Source organism: Eucyclogobius newberryi, unplaced genomic scaffold, assembly GCF_026437365.1.
Source record: "Eucyclogobius newberryi isolate DKJ021-1_F unplaced genomic scaffold, fEucNew1.0.hap1 SCAF_13, whole genome shotgun sequence".
In the NCBI taxonomy this organism is placed as follows: domain Eukaryota; kingdom Metazoa; phylum Chordata; class Actinopteri; order Gobiiformes; family Gobiidae; genus Eucyclogobius; species Eucyclogobius newberryi.
The window spans coordinates 29,729,264-29,751,404 of NW_027315757.1; the positions used below are offsets into that span (position 1 = coordinate 29,729,264).

General features: G+C 42.8%; 1 protein-coding gene across 1 annotated transcript in view; it reads left to right on the top strand.

Moving 5' to 3' along the window:
* cep112 (centrosomal protein 112) overlaps positions 1–22,141 on the top strand; it is a 114,346-nt gene that overhangs the window by 25,981 nt on the left and 66,224 nt on the right. Inside the window, exons 11-18 of the mRNA XM_072443372.1 lie at positions 2,195–2,338; positions 5,379–5,533; positions 5,619–5,748; positions 5,820–5,912; positions 5,989–6,048; positions 6,611–6,690; positions 18,291–18,426; positions 21,276–21,383. Of these exons, the coding sequence (XP_072299473.1) occupies positions 2,195–2,338; positions 5,379–5,533; positions 5,619–5,748; positions 5,820–5,912; positions 5,989–6,048; positions 6,611–6,690; positions 18,291–18,426; positions 21,276–21,383 (906 nt within the window). The remainder of the gene's footprint in view (positions 1–2,194; positions 2,339–5,378; positions 5,534–5,618; positions 5,749–5,819; positions 5,913–5,988; positions 6,049–6,610; positions 6,691–18,290; positions 18,427–21,275; positions 21,384–22,141) is intronic.

Consider the following 22,141-nt stretch of genomic DNA (forward strand, 5'->3'; position numbering starts at 1 on the left):
ATACAGTAATAATGTTCAATTTTTGCATTACATGCTTATATGCACGGAACATGCAAGAGATGGGGAACGTATTCGTGAGCTACTTAGCGCAAATGAGTGCTTTATATGGGGATGACGACCGCTTCGCGGTCGTCATCTCAATGTAAAGTGCTCGTTTAGTGCGCACTTTTGCACGGGCTTCGCCCGTTTACAACGGTAATGTTCCATTTTCCTACTACTAATTAGTATGCACGGGGCGTGCATGAGTGAAGGAGTGCGTTAGTGAGTGTTTGGAAGTGGGCGAGCGCTTCGCGCTCGATTTCGTGCGCACTACGTGCGCACTTTCGCAGCCGTGCTTCGCACGGCCTTACGAGATTAATAGGCCTCTCGCCAGCTTGTGGCGCTCGGGCCTAATAAAGTCATTAATTAATGAGAAAAAAGACGTTAATTAATGAGAAAAAAGTCGAATTCAGAAAAAAGTTGTAAATTAACGACTATAAACTCATTAATTAACGAGAAAAAAGTCATTAATTTGTTTATTTATTCTCGTAGTGCCCTGCATTTTTTTTTGTTGGCCCTTATACTCCGTCGTATATGCATTTCTTTTTTAAAAAAAAAATTCAGAAAAAAAAGTATTTGTGACCAGTTATATAAGAAAGAAGATATAGCAAATTATAAATGATATTTTAATTAGAGAGATCCACAACTGATCCACACATTTTAAAGATATATGCAAGCCAGTTCTTCCTGGTATAAAAGATAAAAACCTAAAGTACAATTTATTTACCGGTAAAAGAAAACGTTTAAAAGTATAGAATGACTACTAACTAGCTACTGTACCTACGTTAACAGCTTGTTATTTTGTAGATTTTGGCCCGAAAGAACTGCGAGATTGACGAGTTGAAGAGCATATACCTGGCAAAGCAGAATCAATCCGAGGAGACGATCCGAAAGCTGGAGAGGAAAGGTCAGAGTTCATACAAGTGTGGGGTGAACGGGGAGACTGTTTACGCTTGTGTCACCAGCACCAGTGTAAAGAGACTCCAAAGATACGATGCCTCACCATTATACTCCAGTGTATCGTGACGGTCTCCAGCTGTGCTTCAAGTGTAACTGCAGTATCATTTTGAATTAAAGCATTTACTGTCAACACCAATCTGCTTTCTCACCTGCAGTTCAGAGTGTGCTGCGGCAGTCCCAGGTCATCACTGAGACCAAAGAGAAACAGATCGCAGAGCTGAAGAAAATGACAGATCAAAGCAGTGATTCTCTGAAAAATGAGTGGGAGAAGAAGGTAGGAAGCAGGCTTATAAACTTTGCAGCCAAAAATCCAGCAAGCATCCCGAGCGGGTTGAAATCATTCTCATTCTGGCTCCTCTCAGTGTCTTTAACGTGGACACATTTTGGTACTTTTCTGAAGTCAAACAAATGTTTCACCACCGTTCACTAGATAAGCATCATTTTTTTTAATTATCCTGGGTTATACTGCGCATCTAGAGCCAAGCCAATTCATACAACCATCTCAATATGATCACGATTCATACAGTTAGTATCTTTATGTATGCCATTTAGCGGTATGTAAAGTTATTTGCAGCTTCTGAGAGTTCATGCTTCACTGTGATTGGTTAAATCCACCGGTCACTCTCTCAAAGCATGACAAAACCTGATCAATTCACCTTACTCCTGCTTGAGTGCCACTCCATCCGTTGTCATCCTATTTCCGCTTATATTGGTTAACTTGGGGCTGCAACTCTCAATAGCAAATACGTTTTACAGACTTTCAAAACCCCTATTCCTGTGAAGGTTTATCCCTGTTCCTCATCAAAATGTTAAAGGCAAAGCATAATGAGAATTATCCACAAATTAGCGCTCATTCTGGCACTTGCACAAGATGGATGGTTTGTGGGACGTACATTATGTTGAGGCATTAGAAATGGCAAGATTAAAGTGCTTGTGTGTTTTGTAAGTTCAACTGCTTTTACTTCACAGCCTTGCACACAGTTCTGTGGATTGTGTGATTGCATTAGTTAAGTGAGTGGCAAATTAAATTCTTTCTTGTCTCTTCTCATTTCATTGGGGTCACCTCCCCGGTGATAGTTGTCTTTCTTTTGCCATGTAAAAGAAAATTGGTCTGTGATTTTTAAATGGAAAACATAACAAGCTGAGTGAAATGTAGCACGTAATTGAAGCTGATATGTGATCTGTGTTTTTGCAGCTCCTTGAAGCCATGACGGAGATGGAACAGGAGAAGTTTGAATTACAGAAGAAGCACACCATGAACATTCAGGAGCTGCTGGAGGAGACCAACCTGAGGCTGGCCAAGATGGAGGCAGAGTATAGCTCTCGGGCACGGTCCACAGTGAGTACACTGGTCGCATAAGCCCAGGATGTGACTGATACAAAGGCCAACTGTTAAGGATTAACACTGCACACATTTCCCTTACATGTCTTGCTTTTAGGCAAACAGGATTTGTCGTAACATGATGTGTGTGTATTTATATATCAATCTTTACTGATGTTTGGCTTTAACTACATTCTCAGTTTGCTCATGTATCATATGTTTAATTATAAATCGGTGACTCACAATGTGGTGAATATCTGGAAAGACGCGCTGTAACTTCTGGGTGAGAGAAACTCTCATTTTTTCTATCTGTCATCTTTATAAAGGTCTTTGATCCCGGCTGTATGCAGTCTTCTCATGGCAGTGCTCGCAGATATGCAGGCACACACACCTCCCAAAGAGTTCTCTTTGATGTTTTCTTAAAGACTGTGGTTTTAAGAAGAAACATGCACATTTCATTAGTGAGGTTCATCAGCAGAGAACTAGCTAATGTGCTGCTTCATAAATAGTACTGCTATCAATTTCAGCATTCACAAGCTTTCTCTTTTATCACATACACACGCATAGCTTCTGGCCCTAAGCTGTCAACAGACCCCATATTTAAGATCACATTAAGCATCAAACACTGGGCAGTGTGGGCCTTGCATTAAAGGGCTAATTAATTATGAAGAGAATACAATCCCCAGAAAGCCAATAGAGCTGCTTCTCAAAAAATATAAAAATGTAACTCAGATTGATAACTTGAAATATCTTTGCTGTATTCACTTCTGTCCTACAGATAATGATACATTTACAAAAGGGTCAAATGGCGCTTTTCTACCTTCGAGGCTCTCAACACACTTTACATCAATGAACCGCTCACCCAACCATACACCAGTGTGCGCAGACACTGAAGGTGAGGCAGGTTAAGTGTCTTACAGCAGTATTCACCTGAGGGAACTGGAATCGCAACGCCAACCTATGAGCCAGTGGATCTGACCGCTCAACTGCGGATGTTTATGTTGGGCAGGATTCAAACTGATGACATAATAATAAGATGACCAATTATATTACTGGGATTGTAATGGTTGTTCTTCTATTTTTAAAAAATATGAATACTTGGTTTAGCATTCTGTACAAATTATTCATGTTTGCATGAAATTCTGTGAGTTTGTGGTCTTGTGAGTGCAGTTTGGGTCAGATATGTGGTCAGAGCAGAGATACCTAATAGTTTTGACAGCTTTTGCCATGCCCCGTTTTAGTCAAGGTACTGGGCATGTCTTTGGTCAGTCAAGAACGGACCTTCACAGCATTTGTGTAAAGTAATTTAAAAGTACACCACATAGACAATTTAGTTTATTTAGCTTGTGTTTGTTGAGCTTGGCACTTAACATTAAAGCTGTGTTTAATTTCAGGTTTTGTGAAAAATAATTATCTTCAGCAAGTGTCTGGGGACGATCTTGTCCTTCCTAAGATCTGTCACAACCCCAAACCTTGTCACTACACTGGTCGGCTGCTGCTTTCTGACTATTTTCAAACATAGCTCCCATCATTCCACCTCCTGTCAGCACCAGCCTCTTTCATCGACTAGATCAACCAGCATGCTCCTACTTTAATCAGAGCCCATCATCATCCTGCCTCCGCCGCATACCAAGCTGTCACATGTGAACTCACAGGGACACACAGACAACAGGACAAAAGGGGAAAGGGACATTCAATCAAACTGTTTACGTTGCTTTGATCATTGTCTGAAATAAAAGTCACAGTCTTCAGCCATGTCATGGAATTTGAAGCATAGAATCCACAACAGTTGAAAGTCTACATTGAAAAGGTCTGGCCCATTCTGGAGGATCCATAAATTCTTACCTCACATTCTCTTTTTATGCTATTGCTGTGGTTTTTCTTTGTGATAAATGGTACATAATACACGAATACTACTACCAGTAATACTGATACTGCCCAAGGACACAGCAATAGTATGCGCTCGACTACAGTGTCTGATCTTGCCACAGCCATGTATTCCCAGTGGTCTTCTATCCAAGTACTAACCAGGCCAAAACCGGCTTCGCTTCTGGCATCTGACAAGATCAGGCATAGGCAAGGTGATTCTTCATCTGTACATTTAGTTTGTACCTACGACTTACTTCTAACTTGGCCCTGTCCATGATGTGTGTATATATATATATATATATATATATATATATATATATATATATATATAAATATAAATGTCTCAGACCCCAGACATTTGTATTATTCCCCTTTTTATTAAACTTTTTCCACCACCAGCTTTTTGCCTGTTGAAAACATTGGCAAAAAATATATAGTGTCTAAACCAGACTCGGAGAGACTTATCCACGCGTTTGTCTCCAGTAGATTAGACTACTGTAACGGCCGCTCACTGGCCTCTCCAAACGAGCTGTAAAACAGCTGCAGTACATCCAGAACGCTGCTGCTCGGGTCCTGACTAGAACCAGGAAGTATGATCACATTAGTCCTGTTCTCAGGTCTCTGCACTGGCTCCTGTGGCTCAGAGAGACTTTAAAGCAGCTCTGCTTGTGTACAAGTCTCTCCATGACCTAACACCAAAGTACATCTTGGACATGTTAGTGCCATATGAACCATCTCAGACTCTGAGGACCTCAGGGACCAGCCTCCTGCTGGGACAGTCTTCCTGAAGTTGTGGGACCAGCCCCTACTCTGAAAATGTTCAAATAAGGCTCAAAACAGCTGTGCATAAGACTGAAAGGCTTTCTTTTAAACTGTATTTTATATGAATTGTTCATGTTTTCATTTTTTGTGATTTTAATGCGTCTTTAAAGCATTTTAAATTACTTTGTGTCCAAATTGTGCTATAGCAATAAACTCGACTTGCCTTTTTATCAGATTCTTATCAAAATGTTTTTTTTTAAGTTAATTCATATGAAGCACAATGAATACATCCCTTAACACAGTATTTCATAGTTCATTCAGGTTGTTAATGTACTGTAATACCACTTTGTTATCCTTACCAGGTATTCAGGTGCTCTGGGGCTTTGGAACAATGTGATTTGAGCTGTGATATGTTTGTGTGCATTAGGAGCTAACTGTGCGTGAGCTGGAGAAGAGGGTGAAGCAGCAGTCGGTAGAGGTTGAAAAGGGGAACACGCTGCGGCAGAAGGTGACACAGGAGAAGGCTCAGCTGGAGATCCACATCGCAGCCATCAGCGCCGAACTGCAGGAGGCCAACAGGAGGTGTTTGAGTCTGTGTGGATTCATGCACATGATAGCATACTTAACATCATATTTATGCTATTTTATTCTGCTTTCCAATTCACAGAAACATTAACCTCCAAAAAGAGAAAGAAGACCAGAAGAAGCTCTATGAACAGAACATGGACAAACTTCGTATCAAATATGAAACCGACATAAGCCACTTGCAACAGGAGCACACTCTGTCTGCGGCTAAGGTCACTAACTACACAAAATTAATGTCATTTGTTTGAACTTCCACATGAATTATTAATGTGTTTTTCTTTAGGCTTCTGAATTGATTGGAGAGTTTGAGAAAACTGCTGCTCAACTTAGACTGCAACTCCAAGACAATGAGCATCTTCGACTCAAACAACTTCGGGTATGACATTTGAAAACTGAGAATATGTTTTACAAATGCATACAGTATATTTGATATAGTCACGATCTGTTATTAGGATCAAGAGATCAAGTTCCAGATGGAAAAAGATGAAATCCAGGTCCAATGCGAGAAGAAGGTATTTCTTTCCTTTTGCCATAATATTGTCATTAAAAAAGTGTATGGACGTTTGTGAAATTGCTTCCTGTTGTCATTTTTTGTGTATATTTCTATTAATCCTCAAAGTTAAAACGGAACATAATAATTATATCAACATATACTTTGTTTTGCCATTGGAGAATTCAATTTCATCTTGTGTCATGTAGACTGTTGCCATGTTGGGACTCTAAAAACCTTACACATAGCAACAAAGTGGGAAGAAATACAGTCTGGGAATGTCTCCGTCATCGACAATCTTTTGGGTCCCCTGAGAGCTCTGTTCTGCTCTTCAGAAGTAGTAAAAGAAACATGTTGAGAGGCCCAGGGAGGCCCCTGACATAAAGAAGACCCATCTGGCTGCCATACAGTAGATGGACTGAAAGACGCCCTCTGCTCAGATGTATACGTTTGATGGGGTGATGGAGAGAAGAGAACGGCCCAGATGCTTACAGTCCATGGCAGCAGACGTTTGTTGAGTGATGTTTGATTGTGTCGGCTCTTGCACTCACTCGCACCTCCTTTTCTTTTCTTCTGTCCCATAGGCCTTGGCTATTCATAGTGAGGCGGAGAAAGAGCGAGCCGAGGCTAAGAGAAGGATAGGCCTGCTTGAAGACGGTCTCAGGTAATATCTGACAATCCAAGGTAGAAGACGCCACAATAAGACTGTGGTTTTAACATTAATATTTGCTTTGTGGCGCTGTGATTTTAACATATGAAACTAAATTACTAAAATGGCAGCCTGTTTTGGTTGATCATTGCAATGGTGATTCCACTTTCCTGGGCTCCGTAAAGTAGCTAAACTTAGGGTGAACAAACTCTGAGTTGAATCCAAGAGACAAACTCCTGTGAATCAAAACAATTAAGATTATGACCACAAGCTTATCCATACAGTAAATGACTCTTATCGCTCAGCATTCCTTGTTTAATCTCACACTGTTAAAAGGTAAGTACTCAGCAGATTCCCACCAACCACCCCGTCAGTGCATTCCTCCAGTAATTAACACTGAACTGGAATACATTAGTGTGGTTTAGGTCCCAGGCAGATTACAGATTCCCTGGTGAAACTAGAATGGGTTCTGCACAATTAATCACAGCGCTGACTCGGCCCATTTAACATCCTCACCCTGGGCCAACACCAGCCATTGTGCCATCACCTTCCTTATCCACTCATTTTAAGATCTTACAAAAGAAAAATGTGCTCATCATAGTTACTCATTATACAAATAATTATATCAATGAGCTGTGCAAACATATATTCACTTTTACAATGTCATTTAAAGAATATAAAAAATAAGTGTGTTGCGTACCGGAAAATACATCTGGTTTATGAACTGCAGCACTAGTATAATACTATTCATTAAAATTACTGTTTACGCATAATAATAAATATACATACAAGTATATAGAATTAAAAATCACAATGGCAATTAATAGTTATTACACTAATGCGATATAACAATGTATATATTTTGTGTTTTTAGCAAATATCTCATAAAAAAGATGACATTTATGAAGAAAAAATCCTATAATTTTATTCTAAGCTTTCTTTTAGTTCAATAACAATAGAAGATTGTTTTGTGAGCGTGTTTTGATCAAAAACCCACATATTTGCATATTTCTCTTTGTGAGCGTCATTGTCAGCGAACACCAGAGGAGCCGTGTAACCGCACCAGACGGCTTCGTTTGTGCATAAATTATCTGTGTTGTTAGTATCAGTAACGAGCCCGTCATTGCCTCATTTAGACTTAAATTCAGAGAAACTGCGACTGGGCCATCAGTCTCAGAGCTAATTAAGTACTCAAGGTTGACTCCGTACACACACACACACACACACTCACACACTCACACACTCACACACTGCAGTCCGACGCCTGCTACCTGCCTGCTGCCGTGGCAACACTGAAGGCCTTTAAAGGCGATCCAGCACAACTTCAAAGTCAAAGCCAGACCGCACGCAGGGGCTTGTGTGTGTGTGTGTGTGTGTGTGTGTGTGTGTGTTTGGATGTTCGCTCCTCTGAAGATGGGAGGATGGATGATAAAATTAAACAAGAAGAACTGTTCAAAATGCCTTCCATGTGCCAAACACTGTGAATGATGTGGGCTGTCCTAAGGTCGATGTGTGGGTGCACAGTTACCATAGGCAGCGCAGGTATTGCTCGGGTTCTGTTGTTTTAGGTTAAACAAATATCCTCTTCCCTCTTGGCTACTTTGTTAAGGCATCGCTGGCACCAAAACAAACAATACTCTCTCAGAGTTTATAGTAGTAGTACAGTAGATTCTATTCTTATGTCTTTGGGTACAGAAGTAAGTGATTATGTTTAAATATGAAGTTATCAAATAGGTGTAAAGCAAACAAAAAGTTTGATTCGATTCACAAACACCAGTATGCAGCCTTTCACTTCCTGTATTTCAATATTCTGCCCTCCGACATGTAGATATTCTCACGTCCTAAGTAAACAGAATGAGATGTGACCATTTACTTTTGAAATTTACATTTACTTTCACAAACTCATCCCATCCTTCCACACAAATAAGCGCCACTGCTTCAATCTCACTTCTAGGGTTGTGTCACTATAGCAACAACAACCAAAAGAACTACAAAGCTATGCACAGAACAAGTTTTTCTTCTTTTCTTTCATCCCCAACACGCCTCGGATCATTAGAGGACATTAGCGTAGAGGTGGAGGGATGCTGCACAAAGGGAGACAAAAACAAAGCCAGTGAACTCATCGGAGACGCAGCTAGGCCACCATTTGCTACAGTGACCCCAAGATTCATCCTTGAAACACATCATATGACTGGTTTATGATATATACTAATAGCTGAGAGGTGGCCGGTCTATTTCTGGAGCTGTAACATGGTATTCAAGGAAAATCTTAGGGCAAAACATTTAACTGCTGATTTTTGAAATAAATAGTCTGATCATAATTTCAATGTATTTTACAATTTACAATTATTCAGGAGGACCAATGGCACCATGATTAAAAATTATTATTTTGTCCACTTTGATTTACGCGTAATTGTTTTAGGATTTTTTTTTTTTATCTTTCTTGGCGTCACCTCTTTATGGAGCGTAATATATTAAAATATAATTTAGCCTGAACATTTGAGCTCTTGACTAAACGGTCCTACATTTAGAGCTTTACTGCCAGTTGTCCATGTTTTAAAAGCAACAGTTTATGCAAGAAAGAAACTATGATTTTGATTAATTTCCAATGTAACGTTAGAACTAGTTAAAGTTTTCAACAGCAAATAACGTTTAGATTTTCTTTATGAGTCTTCAAACAGCATAGCTAACCAATCAGAGTTTGTTGTTCGTCTTATTGGTGACAAATTCAAACTTTCCAAGATAAATGTACATTAATGCAAACATAATCTCAGAGAACCACTGAGAAGCACATGAATACAACAGCTCCATGCTTCTCTACCCATATTGCACCATTCTATTCATGGGTTTCAGCTTCAGTTTAATACCTAATATTTTGAAGACTTTTGCCCATTCAAAGGTATTTTGTTTAAGGTATCAAACTGAAACCCATGAATTGTCAACGTTGATGTTTGTATAGTATTTGTAGACAGAACTTACATAGACATTTGCCACCTGCCATTGCTTACTCTACTTTCTATTACTTGCCATTATGAAAGTTGCTGCTATTTAGCGTGTACATGTATGCGTCTTTGAAGCGGTCTTATCTCATAGAGCACACCTCTCCCATGACGACGGGGATGAGGGAGGGATGAGGGAGGGATGAGGGAGGGATGCCACGCCACAGTCAATATCTTCCCTTATTTGACTGAGGTGGGAAAAAGTTGTTCAAACATGGGTTAAGCACTAAGTCAATATCATCAACTCCAAAAAACATTTGCAACAAGGTTCTTGTTTTGTTTTTATAAATGGTTGTGTTTGATACTATATGCCAAAGTAGTATCCGTTTACGTCCAAAACAATCCCTGATGTTATGGACAAAACCTCTGTTCTTAGTGTGTGAGTTTATTGCGTCTCGAAGGTGGACAGTGATGCAGGATTTTGTATTTGACACAAGCGACTCCAATACTGCTGCTGTAGAGCTTTGTTTTTGACAGTCTGTCGCCATCGTTGCATCATTTATCTTGATGACAATGTTTTCTATTCTAGTCAGACTGTGAGTTTTGATTAGTTGTTTAGAATTCTAATGTTTATTGAGTCTCTTTGTGACTTTAATATGTGCTTGCCCTTGCGCTGTTGCTCTTTTGTGCTCACTTATTTGTGGTCTGTCTTCCTTACGCCTTTCTCCGGGGATGTGGGGATGAAAACCAAGCCTGTTTTATTTTTTCTTCAGAGGCGGCTGCATATTTCAGTTTTGCATTTTTTTTCTTTTTATGTGCTCCTTCTTCTTTGGCCCCTTTGATGTGTCTGTGGATTCGTTATCATTCCGTTTGGATGAGCTCACAGACGCAGGAGCGCAGGCGTGCTCTAATACACACACACGCACACACGCACACACGCACACACACATTCTACTTCGTTTCATGCTACAACCAGAGGCATCCACATGTGAGTGTGCATGCTATTTGGAAAGCTTTCCCATTGGCTGCTCCACCCACATCACGGCCCATACACTCCTACTCTACTTACATGACTGGGATGGACTTGTTTACAGGCTTTGCGTCACCTTTGTCAGTCTTGACTTATTCTTAATGTGGCCTAATGTAAACAATCTCAAAATGAGAAGGTTGTGTGTAATGTTCACATAGCTAAAATAACATACCGTACATATCTTTACAGAAATATGCCTTTACCCACTTTTCTAATTAACTTGTGCTGCACCCACTTTTTCTCAAAAACATGATAAACAGAGCCAGTACAAACCTGTTACCACCCACCTATTTTCGCCTTGTGCACAATGGTTGGACATACCCAAATGGCATTGCTTATTAAAAGAGGATCTTATGTTCCACATGCAAGTGTGATGCATCATTAGAAAGCTTTGGCCTTCTAGTTTCTGCAGATGTGCACATGAACACTGTCAGGGCTTCAGAACTTACACTACAGAGGCCCAAATATAAACAAAACATCCTTTTTTAGTCTCGCCTGAATATTGTCAATTTGTAATGGTCCTGAGCATGACATATTTCATTGTGTGCATATGCTGTTCACTGTACATGATGTTTATCTTGTTGACAACAACTGTGTAAAGTTTCAGATCTCTAGGAACAGGAATTTTGGTGCTGTTGACCTTTTTGTATCAAAAAGTATATTCGGAACAAGTGATCCAAATATGTGCCAACTGTGCCAAACTGTTTTATTACAATTTTAGCTCCTCTATGATCATAAAACATACATTTTGATATTTTGTAGGCCACTAATAGCAATTATAACCGCTAAAAAAAAAATATGTGAAAATGTGTAAATATGAGTTTACCCATGAATTTCCCATATAGAGGTTAAAAAAAAAAAAAAAATTATAATATTTTTTCGGGGAGGCCATGGAGGAGGACTATCGGTCGGCACCAAAGAAATTCTGGCAAACCGTCCGGCGCCTCAGGAGGGGGAAGCAGTGTCTCACCAACACCGTTTACGGTGCGGGTGGAGGCCTGCTGACCTCGACTGGGGATGTCGTCGGACGGTGGAAGGAATACTTTGAGGATCTCCTTAATCCCTCAGTCACGTCTTCCGAAGAGGAAGTAGAGACCGGGGACTCGGAGGCTGGCTCATCCATCACCCAAGCTGAAGTCACTGAGGTTGTTCGCAAACTCCTCGGTGGCAGGGCTCCGGGGGTGGATGAGATCCGCCCTGAGTACCTAAAGTATCTGGATGTTGTAGGACTGTCTTGGTTGACACGTCTCTGCAACATCGCGTGGCGTTCGGGGACCGTGCCTCTGGACTGGCAGACCGGGGTGGTGGTCCCTCTGTTCAAGAAGGGGGACCGGAGGGTGTGTTCCAACTACAGAGGGATCACACTCCTCAGCCTCCCAGGTAAGGTCTATTCCAAGGTACTGGAGAGGAGAATCCGACCGATATTCGAACCTCGGATTCAGGAGGAGCAGAGTGGTTTTCGTCCCGGTCGTGGAACACTGGACCAGCTCTATACCCTCCATCGGGTGCTCGAGGGTTCATGGGAGTTTGCCCAACCAGTCCACATGTGCTTTGTGGATCTGGAGAAGGCTTTCGACCGTGTCCCTCGGGGTGTCCTTTGGGGGGTGCTTCGGGAGTACGGGGTCCGGGGTCCGGGGCCCTTTGCTCAGGGCTGTCCGGTCCCTGTATGACCGGAGCAGGAGCTGTGTTGGGCTGGGATGAGAATCAGCACCTCCAAATCCGAGGCCATGGTTCTCGACCGGAAAAAGGTGGCTTGCCCTCTCCAGGTGGGTGGGGTGTCCTTGCCCCAAGTGGAGAAGTTCAAGTATATCGGGGTCTTGTTCACGAGTGAGGGAAGGATGGAGCGTGAGATCGACAGGCGGATCGGTGCAGCGGCTGCAGTGATGCAGTCGCTGCATCGGACCGTTGTGGTAAAGAGGGAGCTGAGCCGAAAGGCAAAGCTCTCTATTTACCGGTCGGTCTACGTTCCTACCCTCACCTATGGTCATGAGCTTTGGGTAGTGACCGAAAGAACAAGATCGCGGATACAAGCGGTCGAAATGAGTTTCCTCCGCCGTGTGGCTGGGCGCTCCCTTAGAGATAAGGTGAGGAGCTCGGCCACACGGGGGGAGCTCTGAGTAGAGCCGCTGCTCCTCCACATCGAGAGGAGCCAGCTGAGGTGGCTCGGGCATCTGTTCCGGATGCCTCCTGGGCGCCTCCCTCGGGAGGTGTTTCAGACATGTCCCACCGGGAAGAGGCCCCGGGGAAGACCCAGGACACGCTGGAGAGACTATGTCTCTCGGCTGGCCTGGGAACGCCTCGGGATCCCCCCGGAGGAGTTAGAGGAAGTGTCTGGGGAGATGGAAGTCTGGGAGTCCCTGCTCAGACTGCTGCCCCCGCGACCCGGCCCCGGATAAAGCGGCAGAAGATGGATGGATGGATGGAATATTATAATATTTTTATTTTATTTTTGTATTGGTATAATAATACATATATCTAACAAAATGCACGTCCAAAAGGCTAATAAACTCAGAAAACGTTATGCGCAAAATCCTGCCGAGAAATCTGGCTCTTTACAGCCTTCCCGGAGCCTTACGCACGAGAATACAGAACATTCTGTGTCAATAAGCCCTTTGTCCCGCCTATCAGGAAAAAGGTCTCCTTATTGGCTAGAATAATATGTCACTCAAAGTCCCTTGCGTGCCTGTTGGCAGAAGCTAAGGGCTAAAAACAAAGATGGACGCGTGGATGGTCTCATTCTGTAGGTAACAGTCTAAGGAAGAGATCGATGTCAAACACTATCGTATAAGTCAAACAGGTCATTTGTTATGGACGGAGAAATGCGCCGGACAAGCGCATTCTCGTCCGGCGAGAAACAAGAAAAGTTTGTTTACTTGACAATATCTCGAAATCGGATAACTTTAGGAAAAATACAAGTGGATATTGTTTTTCAATGATTCCTTACGGACAGACTGAGTACAAGGATGTACAGAATTAAAGCCGTTTCGTCCATCATAAACAGCAAACAGGTAGGACATGCGTTTGTAAAAGTTGAGACTTTCTCACAAATTATTGGCAATTGCTTCTTGGGGCATATTATTCAATGTAAATCAATGACATATTCGTTTTGTTGAGAAAATAAGCTTTAAAATGATGTATGGCTTGCTGGTATTGACCACGGAAATAAAAGTGATGATGTAAGAGAATATTTGAGATATAGAAAATGTTCGCCGGCGGACAGGTGGGTGGTAATTAAACAGTTGGCAGAAATCCAACTGTATTCCTTACTTTCTTGCGAGCATCCCAATTCTTCACAGTGCTAAGTTTATAAGTGCTGTTTGTAACTTTCAGAGGCCAGAGAGGAGTTTGGTGTCACGTCATCGCTAACAACTATGCTAACAGTGCACCAGACTTACTTCCTAGTCCGCCATTGGTTCCTGGGAAAAATATGTTTTAGAATTAGATGTAGACATCACACCGCAGTTTTAATAGTATTAGTATTTCAACCCTTAGAGCTGCTTTTACAATGGATCTGTACTGGCTGGGCAACACAAATTTTGCTCTACAACATGGACGAAAACAAATGGTGGAACCACTTTAAATATAAAAAAACATCCCATCTGCTACACTTTAGTGAATAATGTTATATTAACCTATTTAACCTGGGTTCCTGCCACACATCCTTTCATGGCACAGAACTAGTCCTTAAGCAGCTTTTACCCTTGTGGCAAATGTTCTCAATCGAAAAATAAGCCCTTATCCCAATCCATGGTCAAAAAAGTTCCAAATCGCTGTCATCCTCACTTTTCTATTAGAGCAAAACCAAAGCATTTTCCTCTCCCTCTTTTTGAAACTGAAGAGGACTTCTTGAGTACAGCACATCTTTAATTTAAGCCTTCCACTTTTCTGACCAGAGCTCCCATTAAAGTCAGCCGGCCGCCTCGTCGCTGGCACCACGCAGTCCCTCTGAGTTTGTTCCCAGGCTTTTTCCAAGTCTAGCCCTGTGTCCTGTCATCACAGCAGCACCACTGTTGTTGGTGAGGACATCCTGTCTACCCCAGTGGCAAGAGCACAATCACTTTATAAAGTCAATTAGTCATAGGTGGAGTGTCCTTAACAGCTTTTATTATACTGCATACATGGAGTTGAGACTCTTTAAAAGCAATACTTTTAATCAAATGTCATAGTTTATTCGTCAATTGTGATAGAAGGCCACGCAGCTAGTTTTAAAAACATAAGTCTACACAAAAACTGTACTGTATTTCAAAAGTTATTAAAATGTTCTAAAATATTCACAATGTAAAAGCACATAATCCATCATTTTGAAAGTATTTTGCAACTCCCAAACTTACTTTCTCAACTTTCTCTTTTCCCCACTTTTCTCCTCACATATTCTTTACGCGTTTGAACCAAGAAGGCACTCATGCAAAGGGATTGATTAATAATTACAGAGTACACAAAATTGGGAGAGGGAAAAAGAAGTAAAAAAAAAAAAAAATGTCTTTGTCGTTTGATGTCGGACATGAGAGAGACCAAAATTACACAGGCACAGCTCTGTAAAAAGAGAAGGATGAATGTTGGGCTGTCTTTCTTCTCCCCCTGTTCTGTTGTTGGGCCTTTTATGATGTTCTTTCAGTCCAACACTTTTCATCTCCGTGGTTTCTGTTTTCCCATTCAGCCTCTCGTCTTCATAAACATGTGTTTGTATTGCTGCAGAATGTTATTATTTATTTTAATAGAGACTTGATTATTTTCTTCTGGGAATGGTTTGGTACATACAGATTGGTTATGTTTGTGTGTGAGTTTATATATTATTTATATATATATATATATATATATATATATATATATATATATATATAATCTCCATCCATCTTCTGCCGCTTTATCCGGGGCCGGGTCGCGGGGGCAGCAGTCTGAGCAGGGACTCCCAGACCTCCTTCTCCCCAGACACTTCCTCTAACTCCTCCGGGGGGATCCCGAGGCGTTCCCAGGCCAGCCGAGAGACATAGTCTCTCCAGCGTGTCCTGGGTCTTCCCCGGGGCCTCTTCCCGGTGGGACATGCCTGAAACACCTCCCGAGGGAGGCGCCCAGGAGGCATCCGGAACAGATGCCCGAGCCACCTCAGCTGGCTCCTCTCGACGTGGAGGAGCAGCGGCTCTACTCCGAGCTCCCCCCGTGTGGCCGAGCTCCTCACCTTATCTCTAAGGGAGCGCCCAGCCACACGGCGGAGGAAACTAATTTCGACCGCTTGTATCCGCGATCTTGTTCTTTCGGTCACTACCCAAAGCTCATGACCATAGGTGAGGATAGGAACGTAGACCGACCGGTAAATCGAGAGCTTTGCCTTTAGGCTCAGCTCCCTCTTCACCACAGCGGTCCGATGTAGCGACTGCATGACTGCAGCCGCTGCACCGATCCGCCTGTCGATCTCACGCTCCATCCTTCCCTCACTCGTGAACAAGACCCCAAGATACTTGAACTTCTCCACTTGGGGCAAGGACACCCCACCCACCTGGAGAGGGCAAGCCACCTTTTTCCGGTCGAGAACCATGGCCTCGGATTTGGAGGTGCTGATTCTCATCCCAGCCGCTTCACACTCGGCTGCAAACCGTCCCAGTGCATGTTGCAGGTCCGGGTTTGATGGAGCCATCAGGACAACATCGTCTGCAAACAGCAGAGATGGAATCCTGTGGTCCCCAAAACGGACACCCTCCGACCCCTGACTGCACCTAGAAATTCTGTCCATAAAAATTATGAACAGAACCGGTGACAAAGGGCAGCCCTGGCGGAGTCCAACATGCACTGGGAACAGGTCTGACTTACTGCAGTGAACACAGCTCCTGCTCCGGTCATACAGGGACCGGACAGCCCTGAACAAAGGGCCCCGGACCCCGTACTCCCGGAGCACCCCCCAAAGGACACCCCGAGGGACACGGTCGAAAGCCTTCTCCAGATCCACAAAGCACATGTGGACTGGTTGGGCAAACTCCCATGAACCCTCGAGCACCCGATGGAGGGTATAGAGCTGGTCCAGTGTTCCACGACCGGGACGAAAACCACTCTGCTCCTCCTGAATCCGAGGTTCGACTATCGGTCGGATTCTCCTCTCCAGTACCTTGGAATAGACCTTACCCGGGAGGCTGAGGAGTGTGATCCCTCTGTAGTTGGAACACACCTTCCGGTCCCCCTTCTTGAACAGAGGGACCACCACCCCGGTCTGCCAGTCCAGAGGCACGGTCCCCGACCGCCACGCGATGTTGCAGAGACGTGTCAACCAAGACAGTCCTACAACATCCAGATACTTCAGGTACTCAGGGCGGATCTCATCCACCCCCGGAGCCCTGCCACCGAGGAGTTTGCGAACAAGCTCAGTGACTTCAGCTTGGGTGATGAATGAGCCAGCCTCCGAGTCCCCGGTCTCTACTTCCTCTTCGGAAGACGTGACTGAGGGATTAAGGAGATCCTCAAAGTATTCCTTCCACCGTCCGACGACATCCCCAGTCGAGATCAGCAGGCCTCCACCCGCACCGTAAACGGTGTTGGTGAGGCACTGCTTCCCCCTCCTGAGGCGCCGGACGGTTTGCCAGAATTTCTTTGGTGCCGACCGATAGTCCTCCTCCATGGCCTCCCCGAACTCCTCCCAGGCCCGGGTTTTTGCCTCTGCGACAGCACGAGCCGCGGCTCGCTTGCCCTGCCGATACCCGTCGATGACCTCCGGAGACCTACAAGCCAGAGTGGCCTGATAGGCCTCTTCAGTCTGACGGCATCCCTTACTTCCGGTGTCCACCACCGGGTTCGGGGGTTGCCGCCACGACAGGCACCGTAGACCTTGCGACCACAGCTCCGAGCAGCCGCATCAACAATGGAGGCGGAGAACATGGTCCACTCGGACTCAATGTTCCCAGCCTCCCCCGGGACATGGGAGAAGCTCTCCCGGAGGTGCGAGTTGAATACCCTACTGACAGAGGGCTCCACTAGACGTTCCCAACAGACCCTCACAATGCGCTTGGGTCTGCCAAGCCTGTCCGGCTTCCTCCTCCGCCAGCGGATCCAACTCACCACCAGGTGGTGATCGGTTATATATATATATATATATATAAAGCTCTTTGCACCAATCATTGTCTTGTCTTTACTCAACATTACTAACTTACTATCCCCAACTTGTTCTTATGCATATGTAAGTTTTATGTATAATTATGATCAGAAGTTTCGGGTTGTAGCAGAAAGTTGCAAATGATCAGGTGGTACAAAAATACCTACTCAATATGACTCTTACCTCCAGCTCTGTCATTCCTCTCCCACACACAGTGGCTTAAGCCTGACAGCTGCTGCCTTGTGTAGTGGAGGATGTTATGGCTGGGCTCTGACAACTCGCTGTATGAGGCCACGCTGCTCACTAAGCCTGTCAATCCTCCTGCTCACCCTGCACATGACCTGGCATTCGGCAGAACACACAGCCCTATGTCAAGTATGTCACAGGCCATACCACTTAGACTGGGCCACTGGCATAATGTTAGGGGTTAACATTATGCCAGTTGCAGCAATTACAGAAAGTATTTCACTTATACACAAACAGAGACACAGATGCATAAGATATAAGCATGATATAAGCCATCTTTAATTAAGCTGCACATTATTAATGTATTTCCTTTTTTTGCCTTTAGAGACACAGAGAGAGAGTTGGAGAAGACCAAAGAAAGTCAGAGGCAGCAGAGGCAGCGGGCCGACATGGCACTGGAGCAGTTTAAGAAACAGGTGGAAGTCAGCTCTGAAAAGGCCTACGCTGACATGAAACTGCAGGTAAGGGACTTGGAGGTGTCTTTTTGAACACTCAAAGACACTTGACATTGCATTATTTGTTCATCCCAAACTTGGTGGTGGTAAGCTACAGCTGTTGCCCACGGCTGCCTTGGGACAGACTGACGGAAGCAAGGCAGTTTGGCATTGTCCTCTCCAACCAATCACTCATCACATTTGTACAGAGGCAAGGTGGCAGAAGTGTCCATGGACACAATGACTGCCGGAGGGTGAAAGGTGAGCCAGTGTTGCCCGATTTTACCTCCAATACTTTAAAACTGTGGTAAAAAAGAGCCTCATTCTTTATTCAACCAAAAACATGGCGTTTACTTAACAATTGTTACAAAAACAATACTGTATCAGTTGGTGCAGCCTGACTGTAGATCGCTCTAGGCGAGTTATTGTTGAATTCCTTCTTTAAATAATTTTCTGTTATGCCTCCATATATTAGTTTTTTTTTTTACACATACCTATATTTTTTACTGATTATTCTGTCCATCCATTAAAGAATGAGAAACCAATATTTACACCTTTCTGTCTTCACACTTGACCTCACTTCCTCATGAGGCATGACATAAACTTGTTTGGAGCCTTAGGTTACAGCGGAGAATGGGCTGTGCACACTAATTACCCGCTCTAATTAGTACATTAGGCAGTTTCTTCCCTGCGCGGGCTATGTCTGATTGAGAGGCTGCTCCAATCAATACCACAGTGAACTGGTGCAGATGTCTTACAATAGAGTTTGGCTATAGGCGTTTTTGTTCAGCATTTTGGGTTATGCTGCATGTGAGAGAGATATTGATAGGCTAACGCGCACTGTGGTCCTAAATGTTTTAAGGGGCTCTGGGCTGATCGTTTCTATTAGCGTACATTCAAGAGCAGTGTGCATGTGCATGTGTGTGCGTTCGATCCAGATCCAGATAGGATTCTTAATTTTCATTTCATTAGACTTTTTTTGATTTTGTCTCTTTTTCTGATGGGTGATTTGAGATATATTACCAACAAGGGAACAAGAGAGTCCTGCTCAGGTAAAGATACGGTGTGAACCACAATGTGAACAAATAGTATTTTTAATAAATAAAGATTATTATTACGATATTACTATGATATTACTGAAGTTGTAACGCAATGACTGAATATGAATTATTTGGCCACATAACTAACACGATTCATAAGAACCTATTTTGGTGACAGACCAATTAGTTTAGAAATGTGTTTCTAATGTTGCACCTTAAATGACACGGCACCATTTTCAACCACCACGCACTGTTCTATCTTTATAACTTCTTTAAAACAATCAGTTATTTGTACAAAGGAGGAAAAGATTGATTTTCCTTTGCTTTTAATAATAAGAGCAGATTGCTGAACTTGAGGAATAAATAGAGTATACTACATTATATGAGGAATTAACTTTAGCCGGATTTTTTCTCGTGGTTTTTATTTTTTTATTTTTGTCTCGTTTGCATTGCCGAATTTGGATATTGAGATATAATCCTTATTCTCTAGCTCTCTAAAAATCTCTTTAAGGCGTTTTCACCGAACTGCATGTTAAAGCTTCTATCGACAAAGGCTCACATAGAATCCAGTCTAATCTGTATCTTTAGCCTATAGCTTCTACATACGTGAGCATGTAATCGACTTCTTTGTCAATATACCCTGTATCCTTGGTGCACATGGGCTTTAACGCTCTCTCTCCTCTCCAGCGCCGCATGCTTTTGAATCGCAAGTGATATCTTCTTTTTGAGTGCGGAAAATGTCTACTTTTCTTCAATCCTTCCACTCCTTTTCTTCTGTTCTCATCCCTCTATCCCGGCTCTCTTCTTCTCTCCTCCATTGAGCCGCCGGTATCCCAATCTCCAATCTGACTTTATCCTCAGCCCACATCAAAGTCACGACAGAGAGGAGTTCTGCCTCGCTGTCATCCTCTCTCCTTCCTCTGTTCCCCGACTCGTGAGCCAGGGCTGCATCACGCTCTCCACTAAGGCTTTAATGTTGCAAGAACGTACTTCAAAGTTGTTGCCCTTTTTCCATCCTCCCATCTCACTCTTCTTGTATCTAAATGGATTATCTACATCACCCTTTCTCCCTCTCATTGGAAAATAATCATTCCACTTTTCCAACACACTAAAAGTCTGCCCTATTTTGGTGCTTTAAAAAAAATGGCACATCACGCGGGATCAAACCTCTGTTGCGTTTGTAGTTCAAAGCCAGCTTCTGCATTTTAAAGCTGATTAATAAAAACACATTTTCCGTGAGTTGCACACAACATAGCCTAGATATGACTTCTACAAAATGTCATCAATTGGTGTTGATAAATGTATCACCTAAACACAATGTATGACGGAAGCTGTCCTAATGTGAAATGCGGTTGAGAGTCCTCTAGTCACAGCAGGATTAGTTCAAGAGTCTTACTTTTCTTGTGCCATAAAACCCCTCACCATTTTTAACAATTTGAAATCCAAACCAACCAAATTATGATCTTAATAAAAAATATTTGAGGTAGCTTAACACACCTTTTTTCACTATACATTGCCCGTAACCCTATTTTCTCTTTTACCAGCAAATCTTAAAGCCACATGTTATGAACTATATGCATACTTTTATGATAACTTCAATATTGCACTTTGATGAATGCTTTAGTTTAGCATGTGATATGTGTGTTGTTTTTCCCCCCCTCATGGCTGTTCCATAATTTAAAATCAGTCAGCTGCAGATGGTGTTAATTGGTGTTACTCTGACATGAAAAGACCATTGTACATTCTCTAGTCATTGTCCATATTCACTGTTTCCACATTTATATTACAGAAAGAATCTATTTATATGAATGCTTTTGACCTGTGCTGTGATTACAGATGGAGAAGGTAGAGGAAGACCTGCTGCGCTCCAAATCCCTGAGAGAAAACCAGGCTAAAGAGTTTTCACAACAACTCGATTCACTACGGAACAAATATGAACAACAGGTCAGTAAGACAAGCAATTTACATGTATAGAGCTTATTTCTTTCACTCAGACTATTTTGTAGTGAGGTGTATTTACCTTGGCATGTTTCTTCTGACCTGTCACCAGTATTTGGGACTGTTGTCCTCCTGCGGCATGACCTGGCAGGTCGATTCTCAGATATATATCGTAACTGAAGACAAGTTGATGATTTGTTAGGAGTTTAGTTTTGTGCCTAATACCATAATATGATGGATTACCACACTTAAACCTATGCGTTAACAGGCGTGGCAACACTCATTTGTAAACCTGATTACTTTTCCTGCGTGAAAATTGTGCTGCAAGATTCCTGTGAAAGGCAGATTATTTACATAAAACAAAATTAGTTTCCTCGCTTTGCTTGTTAGATGGCAGCAAATTGATTAATTTACCTCATGTAGAAAGTGTTATTGCTACTGTTGGAAAGCTGCAGACATTCTAGTGCCAGTCTGATTAGTAACAGTAGTCATGTAAATTTTTGTTTGAATTGTATAAAAGCCTTCAAAGAGATCACTGGACTGATAATCACGTACTTTTATGGGGAGTGGGGGATGCGTTTGACAGATGAATCCAACTGCATGGTTTTAAAGTCACATCAGAACAGCTTTTGTCGAGAAGCACTAAGGAGATTAAGGCTTTATATGTTTTTTATATTTGTCTCCAGGGCTGACATCAAGAAAAAAGATTGAACATGTTTTCTATGCAGTACAGAGATGTATTCAGAGTAGTCAAAACAATGTCA